Source organism: Tyto alba, unplaced genomic scaffold, assembly GCF_018691265.1.
Source record: "Tyto alba isolate M040663 unplaced genomic scaffold, T.alba_DEE_v4.0 Super-Scaffold_16, whole genome shotgun sequence".
NCBI lineage: Eukaryota > Metazoa > Chordata > Aves > Strigiformes > Tytonidae > Tyto > Tyto alba.
The window spans coordinates 34,251,332-34,264,623 of record NW_024881278.1 but is presented as its reverse complement, the minus strand read 5'-3'; the positions used below and the strand labels follow the sequence as shown (position 1 = coordinate 34,264,623).

At 46.0% G+C, this 13,292-nt stretch overlaps 1 protein-coding gene across 3 annotated transcripts in view; it reads left to right on the top strand.

The window, feature by feature from the left end:
• The window catches only part of TTBK1 (tau tubulin kinase 1), a 106,321-nt gene that overhangs the window by 676 nt on the left and 92,353 nt on the right, over nucleotides 1–13,292 (top strand). Inside the window, exon 1 of one of the 3 annotated variants that reach the window (XM_042789602.1) lies at nucleotides 11,975–12,255. The exons of the other annotated variants lie outside the window; for them this stretch is intronic. Coding sequence (XP_042645536.1) covers nucleotides 12,253–12,255 — 3 coding nt within the window. The 5' untranslated portion in view covers nucleotides 11,975–12,252. Of the gene's footprint in view, nucleotides 1–11,974; nucleotides 12,256–13,292 lie in introns of those variants that run through there. 3 annotated transcript variants of the gene reach the window in all.

Here is a 13,292-nt window from a genome sequence, read left to right as displayed (position 1 = left end):
GGCGGTGGCCTCGCATGGGCGCGGGCGGAGGCAGCGTCGTGTGGGGCGGCGGGGGAGGCCGCAGCCCCGGGGGGTGCCCCGGCCCCCCCTCCTGGCACCGGGAACGGCCCCGCCGAGGAGGGAACGGCCCCGGCGGGGGGTTTCCGGGAGGCTCCGTCGCCCGTCGGTGGCGGGGTGGGGGGCCTTGTGCCCAGGACCTGTGGGGCGAACCTGCGGAGGGTGGGGGTGATCCCCGGGGTGAGGGTGCGGGTGGTCCCGGGGTGAGGGTGATCCCGGGGTGCGGGTGATCCCCGGGTGCGGGTGATCCCGGGGTGAGGGTGGGGGTGATCCCCGGGTGCGGGTGATCCCGGGGTGAAGGTGGGGGTGATCCCGGGGTGCGGGTGATCCCGGGGTGAGGGAACAAGCAAAGCGTCCCGCCCGGTGTCACCGTGCGCCCGCCTAACCCAACGCTGAACACCCAGCCCGGCCCTTGAAGATCTTTTGGAGAAGGGAGCGCTTCCATCGCGCTATTTTGGGGCGACCCTTCGGCGCTCGGGTTTGAGGCGCTCGGGGGAGAGGTCCCCCTCGCTGCCATCTGTAAGGGTGGGAGATGTCACTCCTGTGTGCGTCGCCGTGTCTCCCGCAGCTTTGTATCTTGGAGTCTCCTGCCATTGTGTCTTTCTCTTGCTCGCGGCGCACGAGTTTGCCTTGGCGAATGTGACTGTGGTCCTTGTGCTTTCCCTGCATACCAGGAGAGGAGGTATCCAGTAACCCGGGTCCGACCCACTGAGAACTTTCAGGATGAACACCGTGACCTTGAAGTGCATCTTTGTGCTTAGCGAGGAGCCAGTACGCTGTAGGAAGCGCTGGAGTGCCACGGCCACTCCATCAGCCTTGCTGAGCTACTTGCATGCCGAGTTCAAGACTCCCTGTGGTTTTTGGGGGGGATGGGGATTTCAATACCTGTTGGTATCGTGTTTCTGAGCAGTCGAAACCAGCTGTATATTAAAATCTTCCTTCTATACTTCTGAATTTCCGTAGGCTTCCAAGGAGGGAGTACAGACAATTTGACTGATGGAAAGGCTTCCTAATTTTACTGTTGCATGCGGATTTATTTATATTCCTTGTACTGCCCCTGAAAATGCTCCCCTTTTAGCAACAAACTTCCCAGTGAGTCACAACACAGATTTTCAACCTGAGAACTTTTAACCTCATGCAGTACTGATGCGCGCTGCCCATTAGCCACAGCACCTCTAAGCATTAGTGCTGAAGGAGCAGCGTGCATCAGTACTGTCGCACTAGTAGTTGCCACGTTTCAGTGTATCAGCTTCTTTCGAGACTGTCTCTCAGTGTAAGAGGGGCAGGTTAGGAATTACGTGTTAATATTCTGGCTTTTTTTTCCTTTGTGCGCCAGTGATCATCCAGCTCATAACAAGCATTCTCATGTGGGATCAGAGATTTTGAGATGCGGTGCTCCTGAAGAGTGTATGTGGCGTCCACGGCTGTTACTTTCGTGTTCTGTGTGCTTTTGCCTGCTTTATGATAATCTCATTCCTTCGAGAATGAGCGAAGTTCCTCTTCTCTGACCGACAAAGAAAACCACTGGAATTATCATTCCCTTGTAGGACAGTTTTATCAGGATCAGTCTTGGGGATACCTGCCTAACCTTTTTTTCTTGGAATGCTTGGCAAGAGGAAGGTTGGATCCCATCAATGCTCTTGGTCCTCCAGAAGGGAGTGTCTCTGGTGTTAGGAAATCTGTTTCACCACCTCCCACAGTTGATGCTTATGAAGTGGCGCTCGTGGCCCACGTGTGCATTTCCTTCCCCTCCCCTCTCCATCCCAACCCCAGTGTTTGGTGGCGAAGGCAAGTTTATCTCTACGCCGCAACAGGCAGCGTGGAGCTCTCCTCCGATGGAAGCGGTTGGTAGTCATTGTTTTTCAAATCAGGAGTGATCTGTCTGATCCAGGAGGAGCAGAATCCCTCTTTCTTCTTTATCTTTAGTGCTGGAATCCCTTCGTGCTGGAATCTATTCGTGCTGTTTCTTGCACTCTCTTACAGAAAGATTGCCACGCCACTTTATAGCTTCTTAGGTAGCCCACTTGTGGGTCTTGCTGTGGGCTCACCTCTTCAGCTGTGTACTGCCACTTTGCTGCCTGGGTCTTCTGCATGTGTATCAATGTGCAGGGTCCAGATAAACTCTGCAGAAATGGCTCCCCACCCTGGGAAGGTCCTAGATGAGGCTCATTTGCTAGAGCTCTATAACGACCTTCCAGTAACATTGGTTCACTTTGAAAACAGAGCAGAAGACAGAAAATAGGGCCTTATAGAGGAATATGTCTCTATAAAGTCCTCAAGGGCTTTGTAAACTGTTCCCTCATTTTTACGGGTTCGTTGGCTTTGTTGGTATCTTCTTTGAACATCGCAAGCCCAATGTTTGCTGGAGTGATTGTGGGAGCAATTTGCTAAAAGGGTGTTTTAGCTCTGCTACTTTACTGAATAGGATACAGAATGGGCACAGCTAGTGCGTCCCTCCCCCCAAAGTGTCTATTCATCTGCACCATCCTGAAATCCCCTTAAATGTCATTGTGGGACACCGTGCATTTGTAATAAATGTTAAGATTGCTTTGGGAGAGAGGAATAAGGAAAGCCACCAGTGAGGCCACCCTCCCTAGGCCAGAGGAGGAGCAGGAGAAGCTGCTGGACGTTTATTGAAGCATCAGGAAGGAGAGGTGTGAGGTGAGGGGGACGATGTGATTTTTGCAGCGTACATCTGAACCCACGTTGAGACCCCCTTGCCTGTAAGAGTCTCACAAGCTACAAACTGGGTAATGGCAGTCCTCCACGTCACGCAGGACCAACTCTTGGTCTTCTCCACAAGAGTGCCCACATACAGCCTGTGTGTCACACTGATGAGTTATCCCAGAAAATGTGGGAAATAATCTACCGATAGCAATGTGACTTGTAACTCAATGCATCACGTGTTTTTTCACATTAAGTTTTCCAGTTTCTGGCAACCAGCAGATGCATCAATATGTACCACTGGATGGGGTGGGTGGGGGGGGGAAGAATAATTGCCACACTAGCTTTTTGCATCAGACTCACAATCCCTTTTGGTCTTACCCAGTTCCACGCTGTTTGCCATTAAGTCGTCTGTACTACTCAGGAGCTGTTTACATGGGAAAGGGTCTTTTTTGTAGTTGAGAAGGAAGATATTGACAGCGTGATGGACTGTAGATGTAATCAAATAAGATGTGTTTGGAAACCCTTTCCTTTTGGTGTCAAAACATGTCATCTTTAATTTGGTGAACAATATGAAATGAAGGAACTGCCGATCGTGGGCAAACTCCAGCCGTACAGGTGCAACGGGGAGCAGAGGGAATGCTTGTGGGCACAGATTTCCTCTGCTCTGGGGAGATGGGGCAGCCTAGCCTGAAGGCAGAGATTCTGGGGCAGAGATTCTTGGCAGATGGAAGTGGATTCTTCGCTGCCCGTGCGACAGTAAATGTTAGGAGGCTCACTGTCAGCCCGGAGGCTGGGCGTGTAGAAAGCCTCGGTAGCCTACCCATCGTATGTGAAAAGATTGCAAAAGGGGTAAGGAGAAGTCGGCGTCTAGTGAAAAAATGTTTTGGTTATAGGATTATAAACCCAACTGCTCAGGCTAAAAGCTGGTATTGCGCCAATCCTTTTTCTACCGGTGACCAAGAGATGATGCTTAAGGAAAGGCTACAGGGACACATACACCGCGCTTGCCCTAGTTAGACCCTTCCTGGTATTGCAGTCTGCAGTTTTTCAGTCTTTTTATTTGTTAGAGTGAGTAATCTTGTATGTACACGAGGTGTGTCATTCCACTGGTATCAGCACTCTGTTGTGAAACCTAGCTATGCATTCCTGTGTGGTTTCCCCTCTTCTAGCCAGCTATTAATTTTAGAGAAGCTTTAGTTTTATCCTGGGACATCTTAATTTTTAAGGCCTTTGGTCTGATACCACACCAAAGGTTTTGGCTATCTAGAGACATCGTCATTAGTGAGATGGCCCTATCTGTGTGCTTGCTGAGTCTCTAAAAGCACCTAGCCTTTCCTAAGAGGTCTATAAATCATGACTTCTTCCCCCTGCCTGCCAGTTCGTTCAATTTGTCATTTTCAGTTTTCTGAACATGTCTGGTGCAGAAGTAAGACGGATTTTCCAGATCCTCTGCAGAGTTCTTTAAAACAAACAACAACCAAAAATCCCTGGCATGTCTTACCTTTTGTCTATTCGGTCTTTCTATTTCTTGTCTGTGATCCAGCAGACCGGCTGGCTGGCCTCTCGTCTGGCGTGTGTGTAAAATACATAGTTTTTATCAGTAGAAAGTTGCTTCATCTCTTTAAAATCATCAAGAACAAAATATCATACTTAACTTGGAAGAATTTGTGCTGTTTTCTTCTTTTGTGAACATCTATTTTTGAAAGACTTTTTGTTTGTACAGTAAGTCAATTAGAATTAAAATCAAGCAATTTAAAGGAACAAGCAGAAGTTGGCCAAAGACTTCTTATTTTTTTTTTAAAGATGATCTATTTCTGTTCTTACTCAACAAAGTTGCATTACTGTTGAGTGATAAAGTTACTGTTTAAAGTTTCATGTTGGTGACATGTCCTGATCCCCACCAGGAAACAGTTTCCGAAAGGCACAGCCCAACTATTCTCCCATGGCGAATCGCCATTGCTCCTTTACTCTGGTCTGATGGGGTAGTTTTACTACTACTTTTCATTTTGGCTTGATTTATCTATCTCATTTCAGTCTGTTTTTTTTTTTTTCTTTAATATGTAGTACTTTCCTCCCCTTGAGTGACCTGCCCTTTTTCTGTGTACCTGGAGCACTGGAGAATGCCACCCTGGTAGCAGGTTGCTGGGTGCGTTACCTCCATGTTCTCCCTTGAATCCGTACATCCTAGTTCCTCACCTTACTTCTGAGACCTACCAGCCTATTTCTTCTCTTTCTTTTGGGGGGGCAGTGGTAGTGGTGGTGTTTCTTCTAAAATTCTGCCCGTTTTTTCCCAACCCTGCATCAGAAGTTTCAGAACTTGGGCTTTCATCCAGGCTATCACTCTTGGTCTTTGCACTATTGAAAGCCGTATGGATCATGCTTGCCAGCATCTCCCTGGGGTGATTTAGAAAGGGCAGCTCTGGATTATACCACCCGGCATCTCAGCTGTGACCGTGACCCACGCTGAATGCCCAGGGGAGAGCGGGAGGCTGGAGGTGGGGGGCAGTGCCGCTTCCCTCTCAGCACTCAGTCGCTCTCAGTTCAGTCATTTTTTTGCTCAGAGATTTTTGTTGTCATCTTCAGTTGTTCTCTGCCGGCCAATCTGTTTTGTTTGGTTTTTCTTAATTGTTTTTGGTTTGGGTTTTGGTTTTGTTTTGTTTTTTTTTTTTCCATTAATTTGTCCAGTTCTTTGGACTCAGTGTAAATGCTAACCTCCGCTCTTGCAGCGGGGCCTTGCACAGCTCTGTGCTTTGCATCTGTTTCAAACATCCCACCCGTGAGAGTTGCCTGCTGCCCCTTCCTTAACGCAGCAGAAAAAGTGGTGAACGGTCATTTCTTGGTCCACCTTCTCCATGCAGAACTCGGCTGCGTAGACCTCAGTCACCCCCCACCTCAACTTGTTGTTCCGGGTGAGGATCTGCCTGCCAGCCCTCGGTGTGCCGCCCTTGCACTCCACCGGCAGCTGGCTGTGCTGCTCTTTCACCTGCCCGCTCTCTGAGCTGCCTCTGCAGCCTTGCCCTTCCCCTGCCCCGCGGGTCAGGATTCCTGGGGCAAGAGGGCAGGGTATCACCGTCCGGCGAGGAGGTTTCGCCACCAAGGTCATTGCTTAAGACCTGTTGCCAAAAGGTGTTTTCCCCCTCCTCGGTAGGAGCGCAGTCGGAAGGTAGGGCTGTATGTGAAGCTCTTCTCTGCCCCCTCCCCAAACCCCGGGTTGTGCAGCTCATCCATCCCCGCCGTGACGAAGGGACACGATGCTCCTGCAGCCCTCTGCTTGGAGGTGGGGAGCTGTACACGCCACACTGGAAGCAGACCACAGCCACCTCCCCGTTCTGCTGCCTTTTTTTAATTTCGCTTCTACAGTTAAGGACTAGGAACTTCACAGTCTTCCTGACATACAGCTTAAATTCTTGATACATGCTCTGCTTACTCAAACAAGGTCTCTCGTTTCCCCTCTTAGCATAACTTTTTATTTCACTTCTACAGTTAGGGACTAGGAACTTCATAGTCTTCTTGACGTATAGCTTAAATTCCTGAGGCGTGTTCTGCTTACCCAAACAAGCGTAGCTGTCTTACACTTTTACCTTCATTTAGGCATCGGTGCAATGCGCCTTTTGACTGGACGCTCCATTAAATTGTGTGGTTTGTTTCCCTCATTCCATGGAGCAAGCTGCTTGTTGCTTGCTTGCTGAAGTGCCTCAGTCAGAGAACAGTAGTCACCTTTGTGGTGACATGGTCCTGGGAGACGCAGAGCTTTGTGGTTTAATTACGTCCTGAATCATTTAAGCAGAATCTCGCTGCATTAGACTCAAAAATTGACTAGTTTAGGGGTTATGCAAGTAAGTTACTGAAGCTAACTGGTTTCTTTAAATTTTGCTTTCCTTGAAAATAAAAAAACTGGCCTCGGGCAGTTACTCCACTGCTTTTAAGCAGAAGTGGCTGAATCCTGTGATCTGGTGGAGGGCCGAGGGCTTCCTGCTGTGGAGAGGGGCGCGGAGCGCAGCTTGCCTGAAGCTGGAATGGATCCGAGGTGCCGCTCCCTCAGCCTGCGGGCACTTGCCTTTGGCTGGCCCTGCAGTGAACCACTTCGAGGAGCAATAAGCCAAGGAAATAACCATATTTATTAGGAAGAGGAATAGTTTGATAGCTGGTACAAGTCACTAAACTGACCTATGGTGGAGTCCAGCGTGCGGGAGTTCAGAGCTGGCAGGAAGGAGCAGAACTGTTTCTCTTCATTGCAGGTAGGTTTTCGGGTAGGCTAACCAGGAACACGAAGCTGTGGATCCAGGATCGGTGTCTGTAGGCTTTATGGAAGAGGGAATGTAGGTAATGCGGTGTAACAGTGCTTCTGTTTATTCTTACCTTTCATTCATTAGCGTCTAAGCACCCAAAAATGTGATTTTTCTTTTTTTCCTTTTTTTTTTATTGTTTTTGTTTTTAGTAAAATTTTAAGTAGCTAAAGCTTGACTTTTTAGAGGTGCCCAGCCTTGATCTGAAAACAGCAAGAGATCTAGAATCTACCATCTCCCTTCTTCTAAGTCCTGTCCTTAAAGAAAACTCCCATGAAAAACTAATTTACAGTTGTCAGGCTTCAGCTTCTAGCAGAAGATGAGCTAGAATGGGAGACCCCTTCGGTTTCTTAAATTTTCTGGTAGGGAGATACGTCTGCACTACCTTAATTTCTTTCTCAGTGTGCCCTTTGGATAAGATACATGCATTTTAAGGAATTTAGTTTTCAGGTGGCTGGAAGACATCTTTCAGCCTTTTTTCAGCTCCAGCTTTTTTAGTGACCATGAGGCACGGATGCTGGCCCTTTACTGGACCCCACTATCTCTCCCCGGTTCAAGGCAAGGACAGAATCACCTCCCTTTTCTTTCTGCTTCTGTGTAGTAGTGCTGTGCTCTGTATGCGTGACCTGAGCGACTTATTCATAGATGTCTGAGCATGAGTTTGGTTGTATTAAGAAGCATTTTGTGGAAGGTGCACTTTTTCTTTCTGCTGTTCTCTGCATCTAGAAGGAATCAGGAGCGGTCGCCTATGAAGTAGAGATGAGGTTTATGGGGCTTTGTTCACTGAACTAATAGGGAAAGCCAAAAAAAAAAAAGTAAAAGGTGCAGATGCAACGGGCAGGTAGTCAAGTATTTTCTCACTCTTGTGATAGCTGATGTGGTGGAAATGGCAGGAGGCGTTTGGCTCCAGGGCTCAGGGCTGTCGGGTCCCGTAGGTCTCTGCAGCCCGTTTCCAGGTTTGATGGCAACTCAGGCAGCAGCTGGTCGTTTCAGTGTGCTTGTTGCTGCTTCTGTGAAACAGACTTTCTTTAACCTTGCTACTCGTGTTTCTGAATGTGGTGAAATGATACACATTTTTCTTTCCCTCTCCAAACATTCTAGGCTGGACTTGAACCAGCAGTTGTTCTGCCTGTGGAGTATTATTGGGAGCGTTTGCTGGGAGCCAGCTTACTCTGGCGAGCTGAGCACAGAACGCACAATCACCCATTTCGGGTTGAGATCAGTTTGAAAAATTGTTATGAGCTTTTGCCAGCTCAGGTGCAAAATTTAGTTTTCCATTACTTTACTACAGCTATGAATAGAATTAAAATTACTTTTACATTCAAATGTGACATAAGGTTTATGATGCTTTTTTATAGAAACAAATTCTGACCATCTGTGTTCTGGATTAGGAAATTCTCAGGATCCAGTCACCTGGCATAGCACTGGCAAATTAAGGATCAAAGTACAAATACGGTTTATTACAATTAATCTGCCCTGAAGAACACACTTTGAAGTTTTTGGGTTTTTTTTTTCCCCGAAGAATGATATTCAGGGGATTTTTGTGGCAAGCACAACAAGCTGCTGTAAGAGCTGACAGCAGAATGAGAAGACCCATGCCCAAGTCATGGAACTGCTTAACTCAACAGATAGGGAAGCTTACGGGTGGGAAATGGTAATGTGCACGGGCTGGGAGAATGCAAGCAGATACTGACAGCTGTGGGCTCGATGGCATTGCTGACACGTGTGGAAATGGCTTGTATAGAGGCAGGCCAAACCAGGTTGTAAAACTCATCCGTAATCTTAGTAACACCATTTCTCCTTGGAAACGGACTCACACGGCAGTGCAGAAAGAAATTAAACAGGCTGTGCCTGCATACACAAGAGTTTTCGTGTATCTCTCTAGGATGTTCAGGCATAGAGAGAAACACGTATAGGCCACAGCCATTATCTGCCTTGATGGTAGTGGGTTTTTTGTTAATACTACCTTTAGATAGTACCTACAAAGGAAACGAGTTCCTCTAGAACTGTAGGTCCTGCAAATAACAATGAAATTTGAGCTTCCAACCTAAACCCAAGTTTTACACCTCTGGGGGCTTTTGTCTTTGAGAAAAAAAGCTCAGGGAACTGTTGAATATGGTTGAGAACACACTGGGATTTCCAAAGGGTAGAAGAAAAAGTGGGTCAGCCCTGAGGACATCACCTTTGGGCAAGTCACCAGCTGTCTGTAAACTAAAAAGTGGTAGGTTGCAGATCAGAGAATGAAACTGTAGATTTGCAGGGGGCAGGGGAAGGTTGAACATGTTCCCCTGAGCATGCTCCAACCCGGGGGGAGAGCGCCTTACAAAAATGGGGAAAACGGTTACAGGAGGGCTGTAGAGAAGTGATTTAAGTGACGAACAGTTGGCATGATAAAACATTTTTGTCAGTCCCAGGAAATCTCTTCTGTGTAATTACAAACAGAATCTCTGCTGTGATCAGCAATGGTCTTGAGGGTGGCAAAAATTTGTCCAACTTAGTCTCATTAGTCTGATCTGCTGTGTGAGTTCAACAAGTGGCAGTTGCCCCACTTAGGCTAATTTTTATTCCATTTCAGAGAGAGAATGTTTGGCAACATGAAGTCCACATGGCAAATCTATAAATGCGGGATTTTTTTCCTGCAAAATACCCCATCTTCCAGAATTTGGATCAAAATGCTGAATCTCTGGTCAGCAATTTACTGTTATGTTCCTAACCTCTGAATAGTTTTTTGACAAATTTATTTAATCCTTGATAATTACGGTAACTGCTGTAATCATAACATTATTCAAATGGGTAAGATGAACACTATTTTCCTTGGAATGGAGGTTCAAAATGATTGATCTCAGTCTGTGTGCCTTTTAATAACCTAATAGCACGGGTTATATACAAGGCCATTGAGGAACAGATGTTATCAGTTTGCTGTACGGCCGAGTTTGTTATTTGAGGTAAAATCCTGTTCTCCAAGAATAAGGACTCGAAGATACTGCTGATCACAGCTATGAAAAGCAACTTGGAGTGGCCACGTTTGAAGAAATATGAATAGCAGGTTCCCCACAAAAGCACTCTGCAGGGAGAAGGGAGAGGGCTTGCCCGAGAGGGACGCTCTGCATTGCCTAAGGACCAGTTAAGCAAAGTGGTCCAGGGACAGGTGATGAAAACGTACCTCTGCGTGGGGTTTCTGGTGGTGCCAGGTGTAGATCGAGTCTGATACCATAAGTATAACCTCTGCTTAGTTCTTGCTTTTATTCAGGTATTTTTGGTTTAGCTACCAGGAGGCTACTCAAGCTTTGCAAGCAGTGATCTATATTGACTTTGCAGGTAGATATACTTAAGCGGCAGTTAAGTGTTTGTCGTAAGCAGACCACAATGTTTGCCTGTTAAATTAGTAGAGGTTAAGCTGGTTATGATACTATAGAGATTTCCTGGTGCCGGATTTAATTTTCTGCTTGGATCAAAAATTGGAGCAACTCCGCCAGAGAAATTGGTGAAAGGTAATAGACTTTCCTCTCAAAGTCCCCTGCTCCCTGTTTTTTAGCTTTGCTGCCGAGGTGTCATTGGAGATGATTAGAATCACATAAACTGCCAGTAGTGCAGGCGTGCTAATCTGGTGTGCATTGCTAATGATTTGTTGTCATAATTAACTGTGCTGACTCTCCCTGTAAAGAGGTGGTTTTGGCACAGAAATCACTGGTGTGTCTGACTGCTCTGTAATGTATGTGAACGCAGGCTCTGGCAGGATGAGATGATGTGTTTGGGGGTTTTGTTTGCTCTGCTTAGGTTGTATGCTGTCACTTGTGCAGGCAATGATACATTCAGTTGGCTGTGCAACCAGGTAGCGGTAATAATGCTGTCAAGGTACATCTGTTACCGTATTTAATATATTTATGTGTTTTCTGTTCAGTGCAGCCTTGTGTTAGCAGAGAATCTGGACCTGTCTGTCTTGATTGTAGCTTTTTGGGGGGAGTGGTTTTTTGTTTGGGTTTTTTTGTTTTGGTTTGATTTGGGGTTTTTTTGGTGGTTGTTGTTGTTTTTTTGTGTTTTTTTGGTTTTTTCCCAGTCATAGCTACAACACTTCTTAATGGTCATAAACCTTTCAAAGGTGAAAAACAGCCTCAGTATCTTCCAACCTCACCTTTAGATGTTTTGTTTTTTACAGAAACGAAATGCTGTGAATAGCAAATCCAGAATTTCTAAGGCTGATGCCCTTGCATGCCTATGAGAAGAATATGTCACAGAGGAGACTTTAAGCTGCAGCTGGTAGGAGTTGAGCCTGCTCTCTGAGCAGGGTTTGCTACAGCAGAGGCAGGCAAGGAAGGAAGATACGTGTCTTCATGGAACAGTTCAGAACCTTTCAAGCTCCTGCTGTCAGACCTACCCGAACAGCGTATGACTTGGTTTTAATTGCTGTTTCAAGTTCAGCAGGAGATACGATGTATTTCAGGGCTGAGGGGCAGTTAGTCCAGCGCACTGTATGTTTTGAATCAACTTGCTTTCTGTACTGTCATATGCATTTCTACCTTAGTACCAGAATGCTAGTGCATGGTACAACTTATTTATACAAAGATTTAAGGGGTTTTTCGTTTGTTTTAATGTGAGGGATTTAGTTTTTTACTTGGTATTCTGTGTTGATGTGTACAGATGACATCTGTAAAACAGCGAGGGATGCTGAGTGCTGCTGCCTTTAACTGAGCCCCAGGTCTGCTGCTCAGTTGCACTTGGAAACTCCACTGTTTTTCTTTCTTACTTCTAAACACTATCAATCCTGCTTGTTATATTCTCCTCTTGTTCCCCACCCCATCTGTTTTGTTTTGGCTTAATTCCAGTAAAGTCCTTGCTGGGAACTGCTAAGTTCTGCTTAAATTCTATTTATGACTTTTGTCTGTTTGTTCCTCCCATGCCAGTATTGGTCAGGGAGATTGATCTGATTTCTAGACTGCAGTTGCCTGGGGTTGCTTCTTTTGTTTTTGCAGACTTCCAGCATTGTCTCACCTAAAAAGCTGTAGTTTGCCACAGCTTTCTAAAACGTTATTGGCATTTGCCTTTAAGGTGGATCCCGTGTTCATGGTGGGGAATTGGATCAAGAGGCTCATGGGCTACAGCAGTCTAAATAAACTTGACTTGTTCTAATTGTTCTAATTTGTAGGCTTCCAGAGGTGAGGATGTGTCCTGAAATAAAGTGGGATATTGCAATTCCGCCACAGTGAGATTAAGACATTTAAGATTATCCAGGACCTTTAGTAAGATGGTGAGAGACAGACCTCCATAGCTTTGTTCTGCTGTTTAATAACCACCTTGTGTCTGAGTTTTCAACCTGATGTTTGTTTGATTTTGGCTGTATTTTGAGCACTGCTACCACAGTGTTTTGAGAGTAAAGTAAGTTAACATAGGAAAGATCTCATATATGCGTTAGGAATTTCCACAGGGAATGCTCCATATTTATAAGTTTAATTTTAAGAGTGCTAGGATCCTGTGCTATGAGGAAATAATTTTTCCCGCAAAGCTGTTTAAAATGTTGCTTGCATGAAAGAGAAAGTGGTAAGGTAGGTAATAGGGTGGTGTATATGAGACTTTTTGATTGATTCTTTATTTTTTGGTCTCTGACCTCCTTGAAGGGATACAGGAGACATATAAATTGTATATACACTACTGCTTCCTCTGAAAGTCACTGATAAGAACACGAGTCTGGCCATACTGAGCCAGATTACAGGTCCATCTAGGCCAGTGTCCCGTTCTAAGTTGGCCAAGAGTGGACGTCTAAGGTAGAGAGTAAGACCAGGGAAAGCACAGAAAATGACTCTGCAGAATGCTGTTGCCACCTTCAGTGATTTGTGAATTGAAGGCTTCCTAAGCTAAAGACGAAATATTTGTATGTAACCGTTTAATGGAATTTTTTATTATTGTTTTTAGTGAATTTGTCGGGTCACTTTTTGGGTCTATGTAAGCTTTTAGTGTTTGCAGTGAAGATTTCTTCAGAATAATGACTTGTACGAAGTTACTTTTGCTTGGCCAAGTTTGTGTCCTCATGAACACGTGTGTGAACAAGGCAGATGCATTTGATGTAAGACTCTGCCACAGTAATTGCAACATCAGGCCTTGCACTGAAACTCGTGCAGACTTCCCTCCAAAGTTTCTTACTGTTGCCTGTCCCAGTCATGCTCCTCTGCTGGGCCTTGATTTTCAGGTCAGCTAAATAGTTGCTGCTGTAGAGCATCAGATGTTTGCAAACTGCCTTAAAAATAAGGAGACCGTTTACCCGCGAGTGCTGTTGACTGGAATTGTCCT